The 23730-nt window shown below is 47.9% G+C and overlaps 1 protein-coding gene across 5 annotated transcripts in view; it reads left to right on the top strand.

The window, feature by feature from the left end:
* The first annotated feature begins 21 nt into the window (after positions 1–21).
* Positions 22–23730, top strand: part of LOC125742163 (testis-expressed protein 2-like) — a 41371-nt gene continuing 17662 nt past the window's right edge. Inside the window, exons 1-5 of one of the 5 annotated variants that reach the window (XM_049013883.1) lie at positions 22–355; positions 518–692; positions 2313–2400; positions 15235–16846; positions 23126–23326. In XM_049013883.1, coding sequence (XP_048869840.1) covers positions 15260–16846; positions 23126–23326 — 1788 coding nt within the window. In that variant the 5' untranslated portion in view covers positions 22–355; positions 518–692; positions 2313–2400; positions 15235–15259. Of the gene's footprint in view, positions 356–393; positions 693–2312; positions 2401–3178; positions 4537–15234; positions 16847–23125; positions 23327–23730 lie in introns of those variants that run through there. The other 4 variants (XM_049013887.1, XM_049013885.1, XM_049013882.1 and 1 more) reach the window with 4 other exon arrangements.

The following is a 23730-nucleotide window of genomic DNA, read 5'->3' as shown; positions in this document are numbered from 1 at the left end:
AAGCTTTGCATCAGTTGTGTTTATTGTTGGAATAGTGTTCAAATAAAGTACTATGTGGGCCAGTTATGACAAACCCCGAAGTCTGCTTTGGTGATACGCCACGTCATCTTTCATGCGTTATATTTGAATCCATAACAGGGAATGAAATTGAGAGGCGTGGGGACATTAACAACGGGCGTCTGAACGTGGGCTATTAATAATATATTATTTTCTACAAATTCATGTCAAGCTCATAATATATCCTGTAATACCGGAGTAACTTTAAATGCGTTCAGCCATTAGTCGACACCGACTTTTAAGGTTTTTTTTTGCATGTCCATTTTAAAACGAGCGGCGCAGCGGCAGAGTGGTGCAGGTGAGTCACTCGAGCTTACAGTAAGTACCGTTCGTCGGTCCGTAACATTTTAATCAATCTCCGAGCTGATGGGCAGCCATCCGTTATCACCGTGCTACTTCGATTGCTTATGCCTTGAAGGAATGAATCCCATGTTGTGGGTTTTTTTTCTTCCTCATTCAGGAACTGCTCGCCTAGCACTGGCAGCAGTCTGTCAACAGGCTGAGCAGGAGAGCGGAGGCTGCCGTAGGACGCGTCTCTACAGCGGGCGAGCCGAGCCCCAGCCCAGCCCAGCCCAGCCCAGCCGAGCCGAGCCGTGACCCCGGCCGCAGCCGGACGCCAGTTAGCTGGAGACACGGTAACGAACGCTCCGGGCTAGCCAGGTGGTGCGCTGTGTTTTCTGGGCAGCCGGTTAGCTTCAGCTGGGTGTCTTTTGCAGCCGCGTCGTAAAGCGGCTCTCCCGTCGCTTAGCTCCGAGGCTAATTGAGATGTGAGTGACATTTAACCGCGAGTGGGGCAAACATTAGCGGGCTGTCGCTGGGAAGTGCTGGAGGCTGGTTAGATTCTCAGTTTCGGTGTCCAGCTGAGGTGTTGCGGTTTAATCCCCCCCAGCCCTTTATCAATCGATAGGCAGGTCTCTGTCTGCGCTGAAGTGTACTTTAATCAGCGCAGGTTGACTGCAGCGCACAGCCCAGGCCGTCGCTGAGATACAGCTCCATCGCGTCCCCCCTACTCACCTTTTCCTCGTTTTATTTACGTTTCCACGCTGTACCCCCGCCCCTGATGTTGTCCCCCTCGTACGACACAGTACTGTTATCTCCCCCCCCACCCCTTCACTGATTTCAGATTGAATAATATACATGTAACGTAACCCCGATTGTCCGTAACGTTTGATTTACTGGGATTTATTTTGGGTCGTAGATCGGTGTCACTAACAACTCTACAGCACGTACTGTAATTAACTGATAATACGGTTTTGGTCAAGCCAGGACAGGTAATGAGCCGCTGGAAATACGTTTGAAAAGATCACACAGTAGTGGACTGTCTGATAAACGGGTTATTTCCATACAATGAATACAGCAGAAAATTATGATCTAAAAGATAAGTCAGAGTGCAAAGATAATTACATTCTTTATTGCTCCAAATTTGGAAAATCCTTTTTTTGAATTAATGGGAACCTGCTGTATAGTCTTGCTAGATAACACAGTAATAAGTAATTAGTGGTGGCAATAAGCTTGTATAATCTGTTTTGGCTTAAGTGAGATAAAATGGGTTGTTGAAACTTTCTTGGATATCTCTTTTCTTACGGATGTATTTCTTTAATGCTATTGTTATGTTTTTAGTGTTTGGATGATGATTTTGGATTAGGGAAAAAAAATCCGAATGAATACATCTGAATTCATTGTAAAATCCAAAAGAGTTTAGTTGATTTAATTTTCCTTCATCTTTCTAAGAGGAATGAATGTATTGGGAAAATGTCTCGACAAATATTTTTTCCCCTTGAAGAAAACTGAATGTAATGTTGTGAAAATGCACTATACAAATAAAATATTATATAATATAATTGAATTGAATGACTCTATTTTGAATGACTATTTTGAATTACATTAGTTTCTTGTGGGACATGCAACATGTCTGGGCACATTTGGAAATGGATCAGAAACTTATAGTTCTCTACAATCCCTCATAACTGTTAAATGATCACTGGTCCTTGGTTGATACTTGAAATAACTGTTGGTTCCTTATTTTTTTTACCCGTTTCCAAGTTATAAGTACTTTAATAAACTGAAGGCCATTTATTAGCTCACACCTCAATTTTGCAATTTTTCCACTACGTGACAGATGTCAGGAATGTGTTTCCGAGGTGATCACGTGTTTCTGGGAGGTTTGCTTCTCTCTCTTCTTTAATACCATCTCCATGTTAGTGCATGGCTTCTCGCCTTGTCTGCGTAGCTCATGTCTCTCCTGTCCCCACCAGGCAGCTAAGGATTATGATACCCGAGACTTGGTGTGACCCAGTGCAGGCAGTGAGACAGAGGACGATTGAATGGCACTGAAGATTCAAGGTAAGCTCTTTCACGAGCGAATCGGACCCATTATCGATCCCTGGGCCGTTGACCCGGCTGACCTTAGGCAGGGAGAAAGGCCCAATCCGGCCTCACCTCACCCCCCCCCCCCTTTTGCGGGAAAAGAAAGAACTGCTGAAGATCACATGGTGCGTCTTCTGGCTCCTTCCGTGAAGAGAGACTGGCGAAGTCGCGGCTGCACAGAAATGGGTGTCAGTTCGCAGCTCCTGAATGGATTCTGCCAGTAACAAAATAATGCAGAAGTAGACTAATGCGTTTGGAGGGGGGAGAAGCTGTCGACATGGTGATCGCAGCATGGTTCCCGGTGGTTCTGCGTCTGAAGTGCTGCTAGTGAAGCTCGAGGGCAGTCGGGGTCGCACTCTTGTGCTTTTTCCAAAAAGTTCTGCCAGTGCTGCCCAGTCAGTTTCGGATAATGCAGTGTATAAAGACCCTTAATCCCCAGCTGCGCCACTCAACATAGGCTTTTTTTAATTTTTTATTATTCTTTAAAAAAACTGTTTTTCCCCCCATAAATGCGGGCTCTTCAGGAGTTGCTGGCGTGAAGTTGCTCGGCTGGGAGGCAGATGGCCCTGCCAGTGCGGAATCTGCCCAGTGCCCTGTGTGTTCCAGTCTCAGCGATGTCCTATTCAGCCGGTCAGCTCAGTGATGATGGTTTGCTTCTCTCATGGTTAACAAATCTGTCATAAAGTAGGGAGGAGTGAATACTGACTTTATCTTGTTTGATATTAATTTATTTTATTATTCATTTTCTAGACGATAATCCTGATTATTTGGGCAGGGCATCTATGTGAAGTCCTAACACACTAGGTCAGAAGGTCTCGATCCACCTGTATTTGTCCAAGTTGTGTGTCAGGTACTTTGAACATTCTTATCAGCCCTTGTTATCCATGTGATGGCTTTTTGTTTTCCTTTTTTTTTGTGGCAGTCAGACATTACTATTGATCCATCCCTCCAGAATGTCTGCTTTTTATATATTTATTTGGTCCAATCCCGTCTTTTTTGCCCCGTCCACAATCAGCCCTGCTGTTTGTGCCTTTTCGTGCTGAACTTGCCCAATCCCAGAGAGGTGCTCGTGGAGTTCACCTGCTGATTCTGGTTTCTGTCAGCGTTTGCTTATGCCTTGGCTGTCTGAAAACTTGGTGCATATCTTCATATCTTCGTTTTTGGGGGGCATGATCACGGCTCAGATTTCCAGTTCAGTCTAGATCGTGATGTAATTTGATTTTTAGAGCATTTCCCCCTGCGTCCTTTGAATCGGACCACAATCTGTCCAATCAGACCAAACTATTCTGAATTTGAAGGTCCACCGTGAGCTTTGTATGTTATTGATCTCTCCGTGTTGTTGTGTAATTGCATAGTCTGTGAACCTTATGTCTCCGCTTCTCCTGGGACTAAAGCTGAGAGCTGCAATGCCTACTGCTGCTTCAGGCTGTCACTCCAGGAGCATTCCCTGACCTCCGCTCGCGAGACCCTGTAATTGCATCACTCACTCACTTCCTTTTTCATTTTTTTTTTTGATTTTCTTTGGCTGTATTTGTTAGTTGTGAAATTCCGGCGCCTTGGTGTGAATCTGACCTCGGATGTTGGTATTAACAGGCCCCTCCTGCCTGCACAGTTTCATCACTCTAGAATTTAGTGAGATTGCACCGTTTTCCTTTTTTAAACCACATGAATCACTTGCGTAGGAAGGACAGTAATGATAATTAGCTGAGCCCTGTGAAGGCCATTGGTGGTCTCCGCGGAGGAGGGGACACACAGCATGACACGTGGAAGGTCACAGACTTGCCGGACGCACAGCATTTGTGCAACACGTGTTTGTGTGTGCGTCAGAAGAGGGGAATCGGTTATGAGGTCACGCTATCTGAGATGGCAAAATGTGTGGCGAGAGGTTCCTGTTTTCTTTGCTTCTCCCCAAGGCTCCTAACGGCCACAGTAGGTGGCGTAACAGTGTGATATCGAACTCAAGCCTGAGAGCATCTCCCTGGCAAGGAGCGCTAACCGCTGACATTTAATGTAATCTGCTGTCAAATTATAACCTTAAAGGTTATTTTCTTGCTGTTATACAAGCACACATGTGTGTTTTTGTTCCTCGGATGCATCAGAAGACACCTTCAGGCAAGTAAAAAAAAAAAAACTAAAAAGGGCCCACTCTTCATTTGAGCTTCGATGCTAAATGTTTTGTAAGCAACTTGATCTAGTGCTGCTGTTCTTCCTCATCAGGTTTTTCTATTATTCTAATTTTTTTTCTTAGAATGATTTGCGTCCAACGTGGGTGGGCATGCCTGGTTGATAATTCACCTGCTCTCCTTCGGCTGGAAAGCTGCCAGGGTAATCGGCACACAAAGCGTGCCCGGTTCTTCCGTGTTCCTGGCTGAACACAGCCCAGCAGGTGCCGTCCCCCCAATCAACAGCTTGTCAATGTTTCTGTTGTGAAAGTTATCCCCCCCCAACCCGACTATATCATCAACTCTATTCTTCAAGTGAATTCAGGTGGGCTCGCTTTAGGCCTGCTTGTCAACACGCTTGCCTCGAAGTGCTATGTGTTGTTTTTAGCTACATAAGCGAATCATAACATTTGGTTGGACTTCACCACTGTTCAGTGGAATAACTGCATTACAGTCAGCGAAGCCGTGGAGGGTGTAAACTGGTACCATCTGCCAGCATGAGCTATTTTTAAGGCTATGTGTCTAATACCTTAATCAGTTAAGGCTCTAATTTGGTTGTGCACATTTTTCCTGGTTTTAGTTCAGCTTGGAAAGGGTCATGAGACTGAGAGCGTTTGTTAGTGCAGTGTGGCCTTTCCGTAGAGATTTAGCATGGAGGAGCTCTGACACTTGGTACGCTCGCGCTGTTATTAGCACCATGCTAAGTAAGTGCTAATATTCTCCAATGCAACTTTACAGGTCGCTCCTCTCCTCCCGTACCTGCCGATTCATTGTCAGTATTATGTGGGTGACTTGTTTCCAGGGTAATGCCTCGAAGAGAGTCGAATTCATGCTGTCACAATGTCACCTTATGGTGTTGAGTTTCCCGGCAATGTGGCCTCAGCGGTTGCATTTTTGTCTCTTTCCTGTTTCCTGTTCATTCCACGCATAACTTGCAAGGTGTGTCGCATTAAGTAATTGTGCATTGGTTCATTTTCGCAAGCGATGTCTAAGCGAACCTTCTGTATGACGTTTTCCCCATCACCTTCATCATCTCCTGTCTCCAGCATCCAAGCGTAATGGTGTATCCATAGATATCATGTAGCTCGCGGTCTTCTGTGGCGGATGCAGTTGTCACTGCCAGCAGCCTGTGGTGCATTTTTATGGTTTAATGTGATTCTCTGTAATGACACTGATGTTTTGGCTTCTGATCGTGGGCACTTTTCTTTTGTAGAGAACCAGGCATCTCACTCTAGTTAATTTTAAATGGAAAGTTTCTCGTTGTAAACCAAGGTGTTTTAAAGGGGACAGTGATTTTTGATTATTATATTGTTACAAGTTATCTTGCAGTTCATAGAAATGTAGCGTTTAAGTTTATGTCGCAATGAAACCCAGATGAATAAGGTAAACGCTAAGCAGCTGACTGCCACATGATCACAGCAGCTGGGCATTTATATAAATGTTCAAAGGTCATATGTAATAAAATCTGTAATGCACTGAAGCATTCGCTTATTTTATCAGCAATGAGACGATCCCATTTTCAAAAGTTACATGTTTCTTCAGTATATCCCCTTTGCTGAACCTAAAATCTGGTTTTGATTTTAGTTGAGGTGTATCTGACCAACTGACATTTAGTTCTTTTGCTTATTGTGTAATATGGGCCCTTTATTTAACGCTGCTGTTGAAGTAGTGGAACAATGGAGATTTTCAGAATCAGTGTATGATTAGTTAGACTAGAACAGTGTTTCCTGTTTGGGAGTCCCCAAGGACTAGATTGGGAAATGCAGGACTAGAGGAATCTTAGGCGCCTTGTTCTTACTCCACTCGGTTCCCCCACTGAGAAGTTCTTCTGGCGGTACCAGTGTCCTCGAGATAGGGAAGGGATCAAATATGGAAGCATCTAGAGGCTGATCTCTCCGTTTAAGGTCTTGTCCCCTTTCAGCTGGATGTAAATTTCCCTCTCTGGAGGCCTTTGAGAGGCTCAGACTTTCTCGGCAGAGCAATAGCGCACGCCCCAAGAATGCTGCGCGCCGGGAAACATCAACAGGCGGCACATGCCACAAGCAGGGGGGCAGGAGAAACAGACCCAACGAGTCGAGCTACGAGAGCTGGGAGGAGCCGCTCAATGTCCACCGGGCAGGATGAACAGGGATGCTGCGGCACGATCTGCTATCCTTTAGATAAACAGCAGAGGGGAGGGGGACAGGGGGGCGTGAGTGGTCTTTCCGCTTCGTCTGATCAGTATCACATAGTCTCAGTCAGGGCATTGTGACCCTCACAAGTACAGACCCCTTGAAGAGGAGTGGCAGAATTCCCATGATCCCGCAGTGTGCAGGTGTCTTCACTAACGATCTGGGGACATGGGGGGGGGGGGGGGGGGGGGGGGGGGGGTGTGTGTATTTAAAAGGATCATGGGCGTCTCTGATAGTCACACCCGTTTGATTCATGCAGGGCTGAATAAGGCCCTTTTATCCTTTGCCGGCCTGCATAACAGGCTCCAGAACAACAACAGCAGGTAGTGAGAGGCTCCAGTCTAGGTCACAGGCACCTTGAGCTATTAAGGCACCCGGACGAGCCGGTTTGCGGCCTGTGTTGTCGCGCCCCGGCGTCCGCTAGCGCACCTCGGGCGTATCTGCTGCTGGGGGGCCGGGCGCCGAGTGGGGTCCGTTTAAGGTGTGGTCAGCAGGGGTAGGGCGCACAATGGCAGGGATGGTGTGAGAAGTCTGTGCGGTAAAAGTCAGTGAATAATTGTAAGGGTCATGCAAGCTGAAGCAAGCCTAGCCAAAGGGTGAAATAATGGGAATTGATTATTTTTTGTTCCTTTTTCGGTTACAGATAAAGTAGCATTTTGTAGCTGGGGGAGTCTATGTGCCTAAAAATATCTGCCCCCCCCCCCCCCCCTCCACCGCCATAGTCTTTAAAAAAAGAAACGGGCGTGGGAGGCTTCTCCGGCCCGGGGGCTTGCCGTGACGCATTTCCCGTGGCCGCTGCTGGGGAGCGGCGAGGCGAGAACGGCAGCATAGTGGCGCGGCGGGATCAGGAGGGAGGAAACCTGAGCCGGGCGCGGAAGCACCGGCGGCTTGTCGGGACGCCGGCCAGACCGTGTACCTCATTCAAGCATAATGAAGCCACTTTGGCGAGGCGGCAAATCGAGGCCCGTTAATGGAGGTGAACGCGACGGCTGGGGCTCTCGTCCAGGGTCAGGCAGACAGCCGCGCGGATCTGTCAGCCAGAGATTCCGGTGTCCAGAGCAGGGGCCCTGCTACACATTTTGGGCCCCATATTATATTGGGGCCCCCAACCCAGACCGGTCCAGTTATGTTCCAGATTTTCTCCCCTTCTGAGTGTGAACCATCTAGCGCATAAAAACGGCCTGGATGCTTTCAGACTCAATAATCTTGACAGTCACCCCCCAGCCCGTATGTCATTATTGCATTACTACTACGTTTTATTCAATCTCTTTTTGCTGAGATACTGTACTGTGACCACTGAGGCTGAAACCTGAAGTGTGATGGGGACAAGCCACGGTGGATGTGAAGGACGTTGGATGGGGGGGGGGGAAGGCTGACCACTGACTCTCCCTCCCCCGCCCTTACCTAGGCACTTTGAGGTCCCATCTCTAACGGGGCCGTTGTTGCTCCTAACCCCTCTGTCTGTATCCCGCAGCTGCACTGTCTGGCCCTATTACTGAGTGAAAAATCGGCAATCCATTATGGCAGATTAAACGTCAGCACTCTCCTCACTTCTTCCTCTTCAGAAACCGCTTCCCAGTCAGCCGGCCCATTAGGATCGTGTCGCGGTCATTAAGCTGCGACCTCTAATGTGCTGTCCTCATGTAAACCCTTGAGTTGGACAGGAAGTTGGAAGTCTTGCCCTGGGTGTCTGTATGGAACCGGGGAGTATGGAATTGTTTCTGGGCTGAGGCTTTGTTAAAATACCGTGTGACTATCCTTGCAGTGTTCCGGCATCTGCTGAAGAGCCTGGAGGTACAGCCAATGCAGTACCCACTGGGTGAGCGTTGTGGACCCCTCAGTCTATCTGTCCAGTCCTCCTTCCCTTCACCTCTGGCATGTCCTGCTGAAATCCCCTCTGCCAGATGCCCTTCAACTCCAATTCCACGCTGCCTTTTAGCTCTTAATCCACATTCATCCACTTGCCTCTATCTCATGAATCAAATGTTCTGAGCTGCTTTTTTATATCTAGCTGTGATCTCTGATGGAGGGACTTTCTCCTGTTCTTGGAGGTATATGGTGTACAGTCTTGCCTCGCAAATGTTTTTTTTTTTTTTTTTGTTGAAAACACCTCATCCTGCAGATGACCTTTTGCTCACCGTTGCATCGAAAGTGACTCCTGGATCTTGGAAGTGAAATTTAGTGTTCCGGGGGGTGAGTTTTTTTCTTTTCATAGCATGGTTAAGTGTCTGCTATCTTGTGCCCAGCCTTGTAGAGCATCAAACGTTTACAGGCTCCGTCTGCTTACTTAGCACCTTTACCAAGTCTGGAGTACATTTACCGCGGCTGCTGTGAAAGGTTGCTACCTGTGAGCTGCAGCCCGCTAGATCGAGGCCGGCCGCCACATCTAGCGGGACAGGAAGCAATGCGATGCAGGCCTTGTGGTGACAGTGGTGGTACAGACTTTCATGTTTAATTGTTTTTTTTTCAGGGTTTCTCAATTCCGTTCATGATTTTCCAACAGAGAGGACCTCTTACATTCACTGGAAATAGAATTAAAATGACATTTTGGCACAAAAAAAATCACGGTAGCATTACAGTAATGGAGGGGAATGTTTAATATGCCCCGTTTGTCTTTGCATATAAAGTTTGATCAGTTGCCTGAAAGACCTCTGCGGCCAGATATACTTTAATTTAGGCCGTCGCTGAATAGCAGCTGACTTTTAGTAGTATTTTTTGGCTGGATGTTGTTTGGGGTCACCCTCACCAGGCAGGCAGTGGGCACCAAAAAGGGCGGACATCCCCACCCTGATGCCGTCTTACTCCACTCTCCTGCAGCCCTGTGCTCCCATCTTCTTTTTCTATGTTGCTATGTTTGATTTAGCTTTGTCTGCCGCTGCCTCTCACTCTCGAACCTGGAGCAGCACCACGAGTCGGCAGAGAACGTCCCTAAGCACGTCTGCAGAAGCGCCCCAGGGCTGTAACCATCACCCTTCGTCTTCCTCTTATCACTCTCCCTCTCAGCTCCTTCCCTTCTCTTTTCGACAAAGCTGTTGAGTGATTCATTGTGAAGTCACATGCTTTGTGTGTCTGTGCCTGTGTGTGTTCAGTACAGTCGTGTGTGACCGTGCATTACTGTATAGATGCATTCATGCCCAGCAGACTCCTTTCTCTCACTGGGTATGGAATACTATATCCCTCCCTCCAACGTCCAATGGCAGCGTAGCGATTCAGTGTGACATCATCCTTAGACGGTTTCTTGCACGCATGCTTTCATGTGGCCTTTTCGTTTACCCGCTGGTGAAGACTGCGGCATGATGGCTTCCGCGTCAGAGCCCCCCGTCCTGAAAATGGCAGGGAAGTGTCACCCTATTGCTTGACCGCCCACCCGGCGTACGGGTGACCTTTATTTACACAGCGCCATAGCGCTCCGAGGTGGTGCAGTGAGCGGGTTGGCTAAAGGGCAGCCGGCTCATGGCGGCCATGCCACGCTGTGTCCTGGAGAGCATGCTGACTCTGACCTCTCCAGGAGCCCCGACTCTCTCATCACCACCCCCCCACACTCACATGCTATATCAAGGAGGCATCGTGCTTTGCAGCATGGTCTCTCTCCCCTACCACCTCCAGCCCTGGACTGCTTTCCTGTTGGGTTCCGGTCCAGTCCTATTACATCACCTGCCCATTCTGGCCTAGAAATTGCTGTACTTCTATGGACAGCACATTTAGAGAACGACGGACTCTGAAGGTGATGGTCATCCTTCAGTAACTCGATGGATAGAGATCATTTGCAGGAACCAAGGAGTCGAGCAGATCAGAACCCACACAGTTGTATTGGATTCGATCACATCTCATATTGTGATGTTCCCTTTGAAGGAAGGTCTCTTTGTTTTTGTGTCTGTCTGAGCGGGACCATCTTTTCTGCTGTCAGAGAGAACAGGTACCAGACCCTGCAGATCTGGGTGTTTTTGGTGGTGTGGGCCGGCGGGTGTAATGCCCCCTTACTGATGTGAAGATGGTCCCGCTCCCCATTGTCACAGCGTACCATCAAAGGAACTTCTGTCTCGTCTTGATGCGTGTATCTGGGTCACGATGTGCCGCCTGATATGCGGCAGGAAGTGGAGCCGTTCTTGGGAATTTTACTTGAAAGGGATCTGGTGACGACATGAGGAGGTTTGATCATTTCACCTGTTCCTTATTTACAGCTGTATACGGTCTTGCTGTATTTCCATCATCACTGGGCAAAATGCAGCCAAAAAAGACTTGATGCACGCAGTCTGTCTTCATTCCGCCGATTTTTATCTGTATCATCCCTCCGTTCCTACCTGTCTGTCACGTGTTTGTTCTGTCTCGCCCTGAGACGTCTCAGGCGGTTATTAAAGCGTTACCCCGTAAGACCAAGTAAAACCTGGTTGAAGTTGTTGTCATCAGTTCTCTTAATTAACTGCTTCCAGATAAAACGCGATTTAGAGGTGGACCGTCTTCCGTCGAGCCCCCATCGTGACACCTTTGGATTAGCACAGTTAGTTGCTCTTAATATATCCCAGGTCCAGGTAAATGCAGCTAGTTTGGCAAGAATAGAGATGAGTTCCCCCCCCCCCCCAAAATATTAACTGCGAGTCGGTGGCATCGGAAAAAGCAAAAAGCCTCCATGACGTCTGCCTCAGGTGGAGGGGTGGGGGCTATCTCAGGGCCTGGGAGCTTGTTTGGATGGCCCTTCTGCTGTGTGTGACTCAGGCTCCCATCAGGGGGGTGCAGGGTGTCGAGCCGCACAGACGGACACCCCCTCGGCGGTCCAGACACGAGGACAGTCTGTTGCCTTTCACGCTTTCCTCACGCGCCTCTTCTGGGGATTTTTACAACAATCTTCTGATCAAAGAGCCCATGTCGGCTTTTTCTTTCTTTTTTCCTTTCCTACTATTTCATCACCCCTGCCCGAATCAGTCATAATTCTAATTTCTTTTTGCATGTGGTCTTCTGCGGGGGGTGTTGTGTTTGATCCATTGGTCGTTCTTGAGTTCCCGTACAGCAGAGGTGCACTGGGTATTTGTGACAGGGCACACGGAGGCCATCTAAGGTCCAGGGCTATGAGTACTTTCTGAACCTGCTGTACTGGACTGCTTTCCGTACGTATCCCTGGTCGAGTCAGCCCCGGAGGTTGGTGTTAGCGGGGAATGGTCACGACTCTTCCTGCTGTGGCCACCTGGACACATACATCTGGGAGTGGTGTGTGTGTGTCTGGGGCTTAGCAGGTTAGAGTTCTGTGCCTGTGATCGGAAGGTCACTGGTTCAGATCCCAGGGTCAGGAGAGTGATGTCACCGTTGGGCTCTTGAGCAAGGCCCTTAACCCCCAGTTGCTTTCTTGGACCAGCTGACCTTGCATTCTCAAACGTGCATAAGTTTCTGCCAAATAAATCCAGATGGATCAGTAGGGACTGTTTGGTGGTTGACGACCGGTTATCTCCTCCCCTGTCCCACCTAAGAGTACCAAGCACAGCCGGGGTCCACACGTGACAGGATCTGTTCCTGCAGCCTGATCCAGACGGGCTTGTCTGGTCTGTCTGCCGTGTGAGATCAGAGCTTCTTCCCTTCAATCCTGTACGGCTAACACTGCTGTCTGCTCTTAATTACAGTATTTTGCAGTCATCGGTAAGTGCGGCTCTTGTTCCCCTTTGCAGTGAATTAGAAGAAGCTCGTAGAATGTAAGCTCGGTGCCAGGCGGCCAAAGATTCTCTGATTTGCAGACATGAAGACAGATAATTTTATGTGAATATTAAATTTCTTATGTAAATGAGTTTACAAATATTTTTCAGTGTGTTCTGTTTTGTCTGCAATCTGTCCGCCATCTGAAACATTACAGAGAACACAAGGCTGCAGGTGAAGCTGACACTCAGTTTTGTTAAGCGGTGAGGCCTCACTGAGTTAATGAATCTGTACCCAAACAGTTTTGCTCCATCACCTTCCTGTCGAGCTCTGGAATTACCGTAGAATTATCTTGCATGCAATTGTGAGGGAGAGGGTTACCCTGGTATATGGCGCAGGACAGCATTTAAAAAAATAAATAAATAATAAATGATGTAGGCAACTGTAAATTCATCGGATTATAAAACGGGCTCAGTGTAGAAGCTGAGCACTACGGAAAGGAGGACACAACTCTTTGTTGAAGAGTTAAAAAAAATAAAAATCTACCCTTCATTTACTGACACCATTGTCACTGGCCGATCTGTGGTCACATGCGCACTAAGACTCGCATGTACTGCGCATGCTGCATCCTTTGTTTTTGTGGCCTTAATGTGTGAATGCGCATGATTGCTTGACTTTAAAAAAAAAAAAAAAAACAACAATTGTTTATTCAATTTTAGTCATTTAAAAACAGATACATTGAGTGTAGAAGCATCACTACAGATATAGCATCTAAAATGCCCTGATTTAATGAGCCCTCCTTTGGGCTAGTCTTCTATCCTTATCCAGCTGCTGTTTATGGAGGCTGTTAATCAGTAACCACTTCCTGCCCACTTGTGTTATCATCCTTCCTGATACTACATTACCCAAAAGGCACCCGGGGTAAATGAGCCCAAACTGACACGTGCCGCACGGCCCATTGGCCTGCAGCAGAACCTGTAATATATAAAGTGTTAAATCATCACTGAAGCTGATATACAGAGAATGTCTTTGGGAGTCCTTTTTGTAGGTGGCAAGATCTTGCACTGACGTGTACAGTAGAAGATTGTTTTATTTAATTTTGTGATATTGGCAGTATGGGATTTAGGTTCCGGGAGAATTCAGCGTGTCACAATGCATTTCATACATTACAAAATACATCGGCTGGTTCTTCAGTTAAATGTTTGAGGGACTGTTTCCGTCATTTCCTGCCCCAAAGCTGCCCTGGCAGGCGCCCTGCGGGAGATCACCTTTTCATGATTGCTTCATGCTGGCAGCCGTTGATTGCGTTGAGCGGCTGTAAATTATTAACGACGCCTCAAAGCAGGGGCTGTTAATCAGCGGCTGAGCAAACAGCAGAGCGGCGGTTTGGGCACCACGGTTCCTGGGCTGACTGCGCTCCAGCCAGATGGGCGTATTTGGGATAAGAATCTGACAGTAGCTGCAGTGTTAACACCAAAATGACCTGAGACTGCGTCACTGTTTCACGTCCCTGTACTTTGAAATGGACGGTGCGGATGAAGTCACCTCCCACAATATCCCACAGAGGAAGCTCCTTGCTTTCTTCTCCCCTCCTTTTTGTCCTCCTATCCACAGCTCTGTTCTTTAAGGGCTGTGCTGTGCCGGCCTATGATGTTATCGCAATGATCTGGCTAATTGGGTGAGGCTCTTCATGCCTGACTCTGCCTGCCGTCTGTTTCCTGCATTCGCTGTGGGTGGCCAGGAGCTGGAATCACATGACTTGTGTTGTTGTGAAGCCCTCACTAATCAGGGGTCCAAAGTTCGTGTCTTGGACAAATGGAGAGGTTTCTCGGAAAATTTTTTTTGTCAATATTTACCCCATTTCAGCTCTTGTACACAAACCTTTTCAGAAACCTGCTATTTTCTAAACTTTGAAAATGTAAAATTCCCTCCATGCAATGACACTGACCAAGAGAAGCAGTTTGGATGGATGGATGGATGGATATTCTGTGTGTGTGTGTGTGTGTGTGTGTGTGTGTTCTGGATAGGTTTAGCTACCTTGTGGGGACCAGTTTCAGAAACATTGTTCAGGCTCCCCACATCATGCGCACACTGACATTTCTGCTGTATTTCCTGATTTATGAATTATTGTGGCATGCAGGTTAAACGGTTTTATTCCAGAGACCTGCAGGTAAACTGTTGCAATTTTTTTGTTGTATACTGCATTTACTGTATTTGTTTAGGAAAGTAGGCTTGAAACATTGTATCTAGCTGTATTCTCCCACCGTGCTGGTTGAGTTGGTGAAATTCCCCCTTGTGTGTCTGTGTGTGTGTCTGTGTGTGTGTCTGTGTGTGTGTGTCCTGACATGACTGGCATGTCTTCGGCTCTGCACTGAATTAGCAGTTAGGAAAAATTAGGTTAATGGCTGGATGAATCATCTCTGTTTATCATTAGCACATCCAGATCGCTTGTCATTTGCCTGCTGTATGTATAACATTGTAACATTAGCCTATTATTACTTCTCTTTTTTCTAAAACCTCTGACTAAAAATGTAGGAGTCGAGTGAATCGCTTGCTTCTGTTGTTCTGAAAAAAGATAATGAAAGGCTTTGATAGCTTACAGGAAATAGTGTGAGAACAGAAATAATCATTTTCCAGTTAGTGTCAGTTTTTATGAAGCTCGTCTTGCACATCTTCTGGTGTGGCTGGAGATCGATCTCGCTGATGAGAAGATGGACCAGGTGGCGGCCAAACGATGGCTGCAGTGACTTTGTCGCAATGTGCAGTTGAGTGACAAAAGGCGGTCCGTGTGCATCGTGGTGGCCGCAGTGTGAGAGTCCTGTTCTAAGCCCCGCCCCTTCCTCCTTGTTCCCTCCCAGGTTGCCGGAGGTTCGCGGCACTGCAATGACTGCCCGGAGCAGCAGCCATGCCGGCAGACTGGGTCCCGTGTCCACACGGCCAGCCGCCGCGCCCAAGCTGCAGGTCCAGCGCTCGTTGTCGCGGGAGACCATCACCATCCACTTCTCCGCCCTCGGCAAGGAGGAAGAGGAGGAAGAGGACGAGCTCTATGGGGTCGGCACGTCCGCTTCCTCTACCGAGGGCCTGGCTTATGAATCCCACAGTGTAGTTACGGCTCTGGAGGCCAGTGAGGACCTCCAGTTTGAGGGGAGTGGCTTGGACCCCTCAGCATCTGAGAGCGAAGCGGCAGTACTGCCTGTTTCCTCCACCACGCTCCCCCCTGTCTCCGGGCCCCAGCAGTCGGCTCCCCACACCCATAGTCCCGCCCTCTCCATTTTGGCCAGCTCTTTCGACACCCCCTGCAGTTCTAGCACGGTCAGCTCCTCTTGGCCCTCGGGACAGAAGACGCCAGCCCCCCCTCCCACCCCCTCTTGTGCCTCCTCGGGCTCCTCCCCCTACAAATCGGCCTTGCCTTCCATTGAGAAGCCCCTAATGAGCCTGGTGAAGTCGCTGTCCACGGAAGCAGAGCCTCGGGAGGGCTTGGCCACGCCCCCCACCGTGCGCCACCGGCACCTGATGAAGACACTGGTGAAGTCGCTGTCCACAGACACCTCCCGGCAGGAGCCGGAAGTCGTGCATTACCGCCAGCCGGACTCGCGACTCAACCTGCACCTGTTCAAGCCGTTCGCTCAGCCGCGCGTCACCGTGGCGGGCGACTCCAAGACGGCACCATCTTCGCCTCTCACGTCGCCGGACAGTCGCTCCTTCTTCAAGGTGTCGGAGGTGGAGGCGCGCATCGAAGACACCAAGCGGCGCCTCTCCGAGGTCATGTACGAGCCCCTGCAGCTGCTCAGCAAAATCATGGGTGACGAAAGCGGGTCCTCAAGCGGTCCCAGGCATAAGGCGCTGTCCTCTAGCGCCTCCGAGCTCTGCAACCTGGCCAGCGTTAACGGGCACCTAGAGAGTAACAACAACTACAGCATCAAGGAGGAGGAATGTGACTCAGAAGGAGAGTGCCTGGCAGGCGATGAGGCCCCCCCAGCTGGGGCCCTGGGCCCTCGCACGACCACGTTTGCCCTGGAGAAGTGCTCCATGTCGGCTCTGGCCCGGCAGGAGGATGAAGAGTTCTGCGAGCTGTATAGCGAGGACTTTGAGGGGAACACCGACACAGAGACTGATGGGGATGGGCAGGAGGAAGTGGTGCCCGCCTCTCCTCCTGCCCGCCGGGTCAGCGCCACCACGGGCGCGGGCGCCAGTGGCAACGATGAAGTCGAGGATGAGGAGCCGCCGCCTGCCATCCCCAAGGCCACCCTGCTTGCCCTCACCATCGCCATCTACGGCTACTTCGTGATACCCCTGCCCGCCTACATCGGTGGGATACTGCTGGGAGTGGCTCTCGGCTTCATGCTGGCCATCGGGGTCGTGTGGCTGGCAGCCCCTGGCCGGGTGGGATCCAGGCCCCGGCACAGAAAGCTGAGGGCCGAGCAGTGGAATGTGGCACGCTTGGACATAAAGGAGCCCAGCATGTTCAAGGTGGGTGAAGACCAGGCTGCCCCCGTCGTAAACCAAAGCGGCTGGGGTGGGGCAGGGGGGTAAATCTGGCAGATGAAGGCTCGTATGACCCTTCTGCAGGTCTGTCTAGGAAGTAGGCTGTTCAGGAATTTCCTGTTCTGGTGTGTAAGTCTGATGAGAGAGAGCAGGTTTCTTTGTGTGATGGAGTTCACATGAATATCTCCATTAGCATCAATGGAGGAGCTGGTTTATGAACCATTTAGCTGCTGCCATTTTTATTGGTATTTGTCGGAGAATGTGGTTTGGGGCGAGGGGTGGGCTGTCCCAGGGGGCATTGCAGGGCACATACACACAGTCAACCCCCCAAACTTGAACCCCCCAAATGAGGAGGTCTGGGATAACATTGCTACCCAATGAGTCACCACGCCATGCACATTATTAGCTCATCAAAGCTAGTCATCAGACCTTGTTTGGTAAGTGTTATCTTTAGAACTATTATTTTCCCTTGTTGGGGAAGTCAAGTAAAGGCTATCGCTGCTATAACCCTAACCCCTTAGTGAACTAGAGCTATTTAGTTAGGGCACATCGATATTGTACCATGCATGCTTAATAATGACCAGGGTTTCGGGTGACGGCCGAAACGTTTGTCTGGACGCTTTTCGGTGCTATACAGATATTTATTTACCCCCGCAATTTGCTAAGCAGTTTGAGTAATGAGGCATTTTATGATGGCCAAAAGTTAGTAATCGGTATAAATTTGGCATATCATTATGTTTTAGTAAACGTGTCAGACTTTATACTGCAAAAAGTTCCACTGACGTCTTTTGACCTTGTTTATCCACAATAACGCCTCTTTTAAAAGATGTCATGACTACTGATCTGTTCCTTTCTTCACCACCACTTCATTGCATATCGCACTGAAGTGTAACAAACCGTAGTATACCAAAACAATATTATGTGGTGTGCCCCGCTACAGTGCATATCACACTGAAGTATACCAGAACAGTATTAGTATTATGTGGTGTGCCCCGCTACAGTACATATCACACTGAAGTATACCAGAACAGTATTAGTATTATGTGGTGTGCCCCGCTACAGTACATATCACACTGAAGTATACCAAAACAGTATTAGTATTATGTGGTGTGCCCCGCTACCGTGCATATCACACTGTAGTATACCAAAACAGTATTAGTATTATGTGGTGTGCCCCGCTACCGTGCATATCACACTGTAGTATATCAAACACTAGTATGCTCTGCTAACCAAATGTAATAAACATAAAGATACACCGAGTTTAATACAGATTACTTTTTATCACAAAGCGCATCTTATCAATATTTTAGCCGTAAAACTACTCTGCTTGTCAAATTGTGGGCGTAAATAAACTTCCGTCATCCGAAGCCCTGGTGATTATTGAACATGTGTGATATAATATCAATGTGATATCGCCCAGCCCTGTTTTAAATTGGACTGAGCAGCCTGTGAGAGAGCTGCTGTTTGAAACCACAAAAGCTGATTTACTCTTCAACACCTGGTCTTCCTATGCTATTAATCAGGAGCAAACATTGAACCCTAACTGCAAACCACAGGCAATTACTCAGTTAGATGGCACAGATGCCTAGATGACATTACTTAAAAATGCTACCTCAAAGTAATAAAAGTATTAATGTGTTGTCACTATATAAACTTCTTAGAATAAATTAAATTTAATTGGTTAACAGCGTTACCGTCTTATGACTCCATCCTATCAGGTGTGGAGCTGGTACTGAAACATCTTTATCCAGGAAATGAACATCTGTGCTTGCCTTGAACATTAATGACTGGGGAATTGTTGATGGTTTATGATAATTCTTGGTAGAAAGCCAGCTTTCCTGGAAAGTGCATCGGTTAAGTCTAATTGTCTGTTTTACTGCATTTTACATCATTGATATGTATACAGATTTACCTTTTATTATGTGTGCATTGATTTTTCTCCGAATGCTACAGCTAAACATGGAAACCTGTCAATAACTGATTGCTGCAGTATTCTCTAGTGTGAGGCCTTTGCTACATTTTTCGCTGCCTTTTTATTGTAGTCAGACTGGGTCCAAAAGGGGCTGAGGTGAGAGTTGGGGCCCCCTTGCCCCAAAGTAGGATGAACCCAGGAGTATGGTTCCATCTGAGCCTGCAGTCTGGTTACACAGCTAATCATGGGAATTATGGGAGCCTCTTGAAGGCATTTTGTGCCGCTCCACTCTTTCAGGTTTATTACAGGCCGAACAGTCATCTGATTCGCTCGCTCCGGCTTCCTGTTCATTTGCTGGGGTGGCTTTTCTAGACAGTTCTGTGTGACAAAGGGTTCTCTCGACTGAAGAAAAAAGGCAAAGACGCGGGGCCCGCCAGACTCCTGTCGGAGTGCCACGCAGCACGATATTTTTAGGGATTTAATGAGAAAGGGAAGGGGGGAAGCTTCCGTGACACGATTTTGTCTTTACGGATTTATAAATAGGCATCTTATATAAGTGCGTGGAAACAGAGGTGGATCAAAACCACAGGCAGACTGAATCTCAGAAGCCTGACCCCCCCTGGCTCTTCCTGACCATGGTCTTCCCATTATGAGAAACCAAGGACCCTCTGGAAGGCTGCAGTTCAGCCCTGTATGATGCTTCTGATAGAATTGCTCCTCACCATTAGGTATTTGAAAGAACTCCTTACTTCCTCCTTACTCCTGCCGCTACATGGGAGGGGGTTGATATCATAAATGGATTTATTGGCATTGATTTCCGTCTCCACTTCCAATTCCACGGAGATGAACAGGCCTCGTTTTCTTTGCCTGATTTACAGCCCTTTTGCCTACTGCCCCGGCCCTGTCCTTGTGGGGAGAATGTTGCTGTGGTTGCTAGATGCACACTCACCCAAAGGGGCGCCCGCGGATTTACTGTCCCTTCATTTTTGTTGTGGAACCTGCCTAAAGCGAAATCGAATCCGGCCCTTTAGAGGTTTGATATTTCTCTTGGCGCTCCTGCTTTATAGCTGATCTTTATAGGCAGCCACACGACCCCGATGGCCAGCACTACTGAAGGGAGTGATTTACTAGGTGCAAACAATTTTGCCAATTTTTTTTTGGTTTTAAATGTAAAACAATAACACTCCATGTCTTTACCTGTAGAAGAGATTGAACAGCAGCACGTGTCTTCCAAAGGTTTGCTTTTCCATTTTTGGTGACTGAATCCTTTTTTGTGAAGGCTCATGCTATAGATCTGAAGCTGTCACCCTCTGTAGCATCACTGTCAGGGTCACACTCCAGAGTTCCCCTTTGTCCAGCGTTACTTCCCTGATTCAGACACGCATGACAACATGTGCTGGGCTGGTGATGGTGGGGGTTTGTGCAAGCAGCCAGTTCAGAAGACTAGTCATACCACAGCAGATCTTCTCACATGGCAGCTTTCAAAAGGGCTCCTCCAGACCTGTCCTTTTCAAACACACGCGATGCGTCACCCACACCTGTCCAGGTGACGGTGGAGTACTGAGTCCCTTCCTGCTTGTGGGCAGAGTCACGTTCTGAACCTCTCGCTGACTGCAGTCCTTTGACGGGGGGGAGGTGATTCACAGCTGAAGACCTCATCCGCCCCAACCCACCCTGGTCTTCCTCTGAACCAGCCTTGTTGCAGAATCCTGCATGATTCGATATGGTGCCATGTATCCAATTATGTGAAAAATCATGCCCTTCCAGTTGCTACCTGCAGGTTTAGTCTTAATGCCTGGGAAACTGCTGTATTCCTCAGACAAGTGTGCCCAGCGATAGATTATCACTCTCAAGCAGGAGTCTTTCGTAACCCCCCCCCCCCCCCCCCCCAACAAAAAAAAAGTCAACCACGGTGACTGGTGGGTGTGCGTTTCTCCTCTGTCCACCGACGTGTCAGCAAGCTGATTGATTTTCACAGCCTCTACATTGAAGGAGCCCACTAGGATAATGTCCAGACTCTGTTTCTCTGTCCGTGGGACCATTTAGCTCGGTTTCCCAATGAGTTCATATCATACCCTTTCTGTCTCAGGTCATATTTGTAGTGCTAGTTACTGAGCAAATAGGAAATTCATTAATTTTGTGCATTTTAGAAGCCCTACAATGGAGTGTTTTTGCTGAAGAGATTCAGGTGAACCATCCCGCTTATGGGCGCAGCCGTAGAACCTGTTTTGTGACACAATCAGCTTTTTGGTTGCAGTTTCTTGGTCACTGTGGAACCCACTGCCCCAAATATCACCCTCACTGTTAGGATTGATCAACCCCTCAGAGCAGAAAAAGCCACCAGACGTGCTACCGCCCAACATATTCCATCCTTCGCGTCCTTCAACGCTAAACATTTATTGGCCCTAATCCGCCAGTGCTGCACGGTCTCCTGAACAGGAAACGTCTCGCTCACACTCTTAGCCGCATGCCAGGAACCTGCATGCTCCATTTGTCTTCTGTCGTGCATCTTCAGATGATGATCGTTAGGGTTCCTCTTTCAATCATATTACCTTTAACTTGAGACCCATTACCTTTTCTATATCTTATTTTTTGAAGCAAGTGGCTGGAGGTAAATGTTATCTGAGATATTCTTTTAATACGTTGGTCATTAAATATGCAAAGTCTGAAGAGATCTAGCACAGATGTCCCCTGCATGGCTTGTATTGCAGGTCTCTCTGGTCCTCCTACTATTTTTCTTTAAAATGAAGGTAGTAGCTTCTGCTGTCCCATGTGTGGAATCGTTTTTTGCAAACCTTTGAGCTGTGAGGAGCCTTCTGGACCTGCTGCCTTCTTCCTCTGAGGTGCGGAGTAGCAGCACCCCTTCTGGGATTTGAATGGGTAATGAAACAAAGTCCTCAGTCCCCATGTTAGTATACTTAGTACTCTGAGCATAACCTTGCTCTGATTACCATATCAGTTTCACTCCATAAGTGTCAGTATAGTGTCAGTATAGTACCATACCATAAACTTTAACACGCATTTTAGTCTCAGCATATGGTGCCAAAGAAGGGTGCTATTTTATTTATTTTTTTGCTTGTTTATGGAAAATAAAAAGCAGCAGTTGCTTAAGGGATGGACTTGAATAGCGGGATTTTTGTCTCGCATGGAAATAAAGCGGCATTCCAATGGGTGTAAATGACATCTATGGAATTTGGATAAACAGGTCTGTTAAAGTTCCTACGCAAAAGTGTCACAATGGTGGATCTTATTACAGTAAGCGAGCATGAGAATGTAGGACATTGTTCATGGTGTCAGCTGACTGGCCTGAGCGAGTCCTGTATACTAAACGTTGCAGATGTTCAGGATGACCTGCTTTGTCCCAGTGTAGTATTGTTTGCACCACTTCCTGGTATTAGCACTTATGGTATTCTAGGCATGCAGCTGAAGATGGTACTTAAGATCCTTATCTATTTGGACCTTAAGTACACCAAGATTTTGGGACAGTTTTTCTGCAGGCAGTTATGACCTTCAATAGCTACAGTAGCTCCTTCTGCAACTGTCATTTGTCCAGTTTCTAACTCCACTGCAATGTATTTTTTTTATTTATTTATCTATTGTTATTTTATGTCCTTGTACTATGGTATGCAGGAAATATGCCTTAAGAATTTCACTGTAGTACATGGCAATAAAGTTGCCTTAAACCTTGATACGCCCCAATCAGCCTCACATTCAGTACTGTAGTATGTCGAATGTGTTACCTTTGGCTGTTTTTGCAGAGCTTAATTTCCTGTGAAAGGCTTTGAATGCAAACACTGAGGTTATTTGTGGGTGAGACCTATTTTATGGAGCAGCGTGTGGGTGAGTCCGGTGCCCACTGTGGTAAAGTGCACCATGTGGTACGGATTTTCGTGGAACGCGGTGCCCCAGGGCCATAAATAGGGGTGGTACTGGCAGCTCGCTAACTGCTAGGAGCCGAAATGAAGGCAGCAGGGGCCTCGAAAGTGCATCTCAGCGGTAATGCCCAGGATCGACAACGCCATGGCTAATATTTAACTGAAAAAGGCAGGTTTGTTTTCACTAGCTACCAACAGTAACATGTGTTTGCCACCCCACCCCCCAAAAAACAACTAAACAAAACTATTGTTTCAGTGCCCTCCTTGATTTATCTCAAGTTTTACTCTCCAAGTCCTTTCAAGATAGAATACAGGCCTGTGTCTTGGTCTTCCTGGTGACATTTCTTGGTGAGGGATTTTAGCTTTTCTTTTAAAAGCATCTCCCTCTGTTCTGGTGTTAGTGCTTCTTCTGAAAGTGTGAAAATGCCGTGCCGTGTCGCATGCTCTCAGTCTGCACTTCTTCCCCCGTGTAACCAGGGCTGGATGAACGAGATCCACAACTACGACCCGGAGACGTACCACGCCACTCTGACCCACTCGGTGTTTGTACGCCTGGACGGCTCCACCCTCCGCCTCTCCAAGCCCAACCGCAACATCGCCCGCCGGGCCACCGTCAACGAGCCCAAGCCGGACGTCACCTACATCAGCCAGAAGATCTATGACCTGACAGACAGCAAGGTGGCCCCGCTTTTTGTCAGCTTGGGTTTGTTCAGGTGGAGGCAACATGTCATCTCATGTGTTAGTCGTCATAGTGACCCTTAGCTTGTCTGTTTCAACGCTTTCGTCTAGAGCAGCAGAAGCATGCATAGTGTATGATTTCTCCAGGGTTTGTTAGAAAGAGGTTATGTTTGCTAAGCAGTTAGAAGCTGATAGTCGCCTACACTTCTGCCTGTCTATGCTAATGCCAGTTGTGACTGTTAATTATATTAGTGATCAGTTTGGCTGAATACTGAGGTACAGTGATGTGCAGTCAGGATCCCAGACCCGATGATCTGATCTCGAATGGGCGCTGATAGGGATCTCTCATAACACCAAAGCAAGCCCATCGGCTGATTTACATCTGGCCAACTGATGATATAAGT

This window comes from Brienomyrus brachyistius, chromosome 5 (assembly GCF_023856365.1).
Source record: "Brienomyrus brachyistius isolate T26 chromosome 5, BBRACH_0.4, whole genome shotgun sequence".
Taxonomy (NCBI): domain Eukaryota; kingdom Metazoa; phylum Chordata; class Actinopteri; order Osteoglossiformes; family Mormyridae; genus Brienomyrus; species Brienomyrus brachyistius.
The sequence above is the reverse complement of the archived record's forward strand: the minus strand, read 5'-3'. Positions and strand labels throughout refer to the sequence as shown.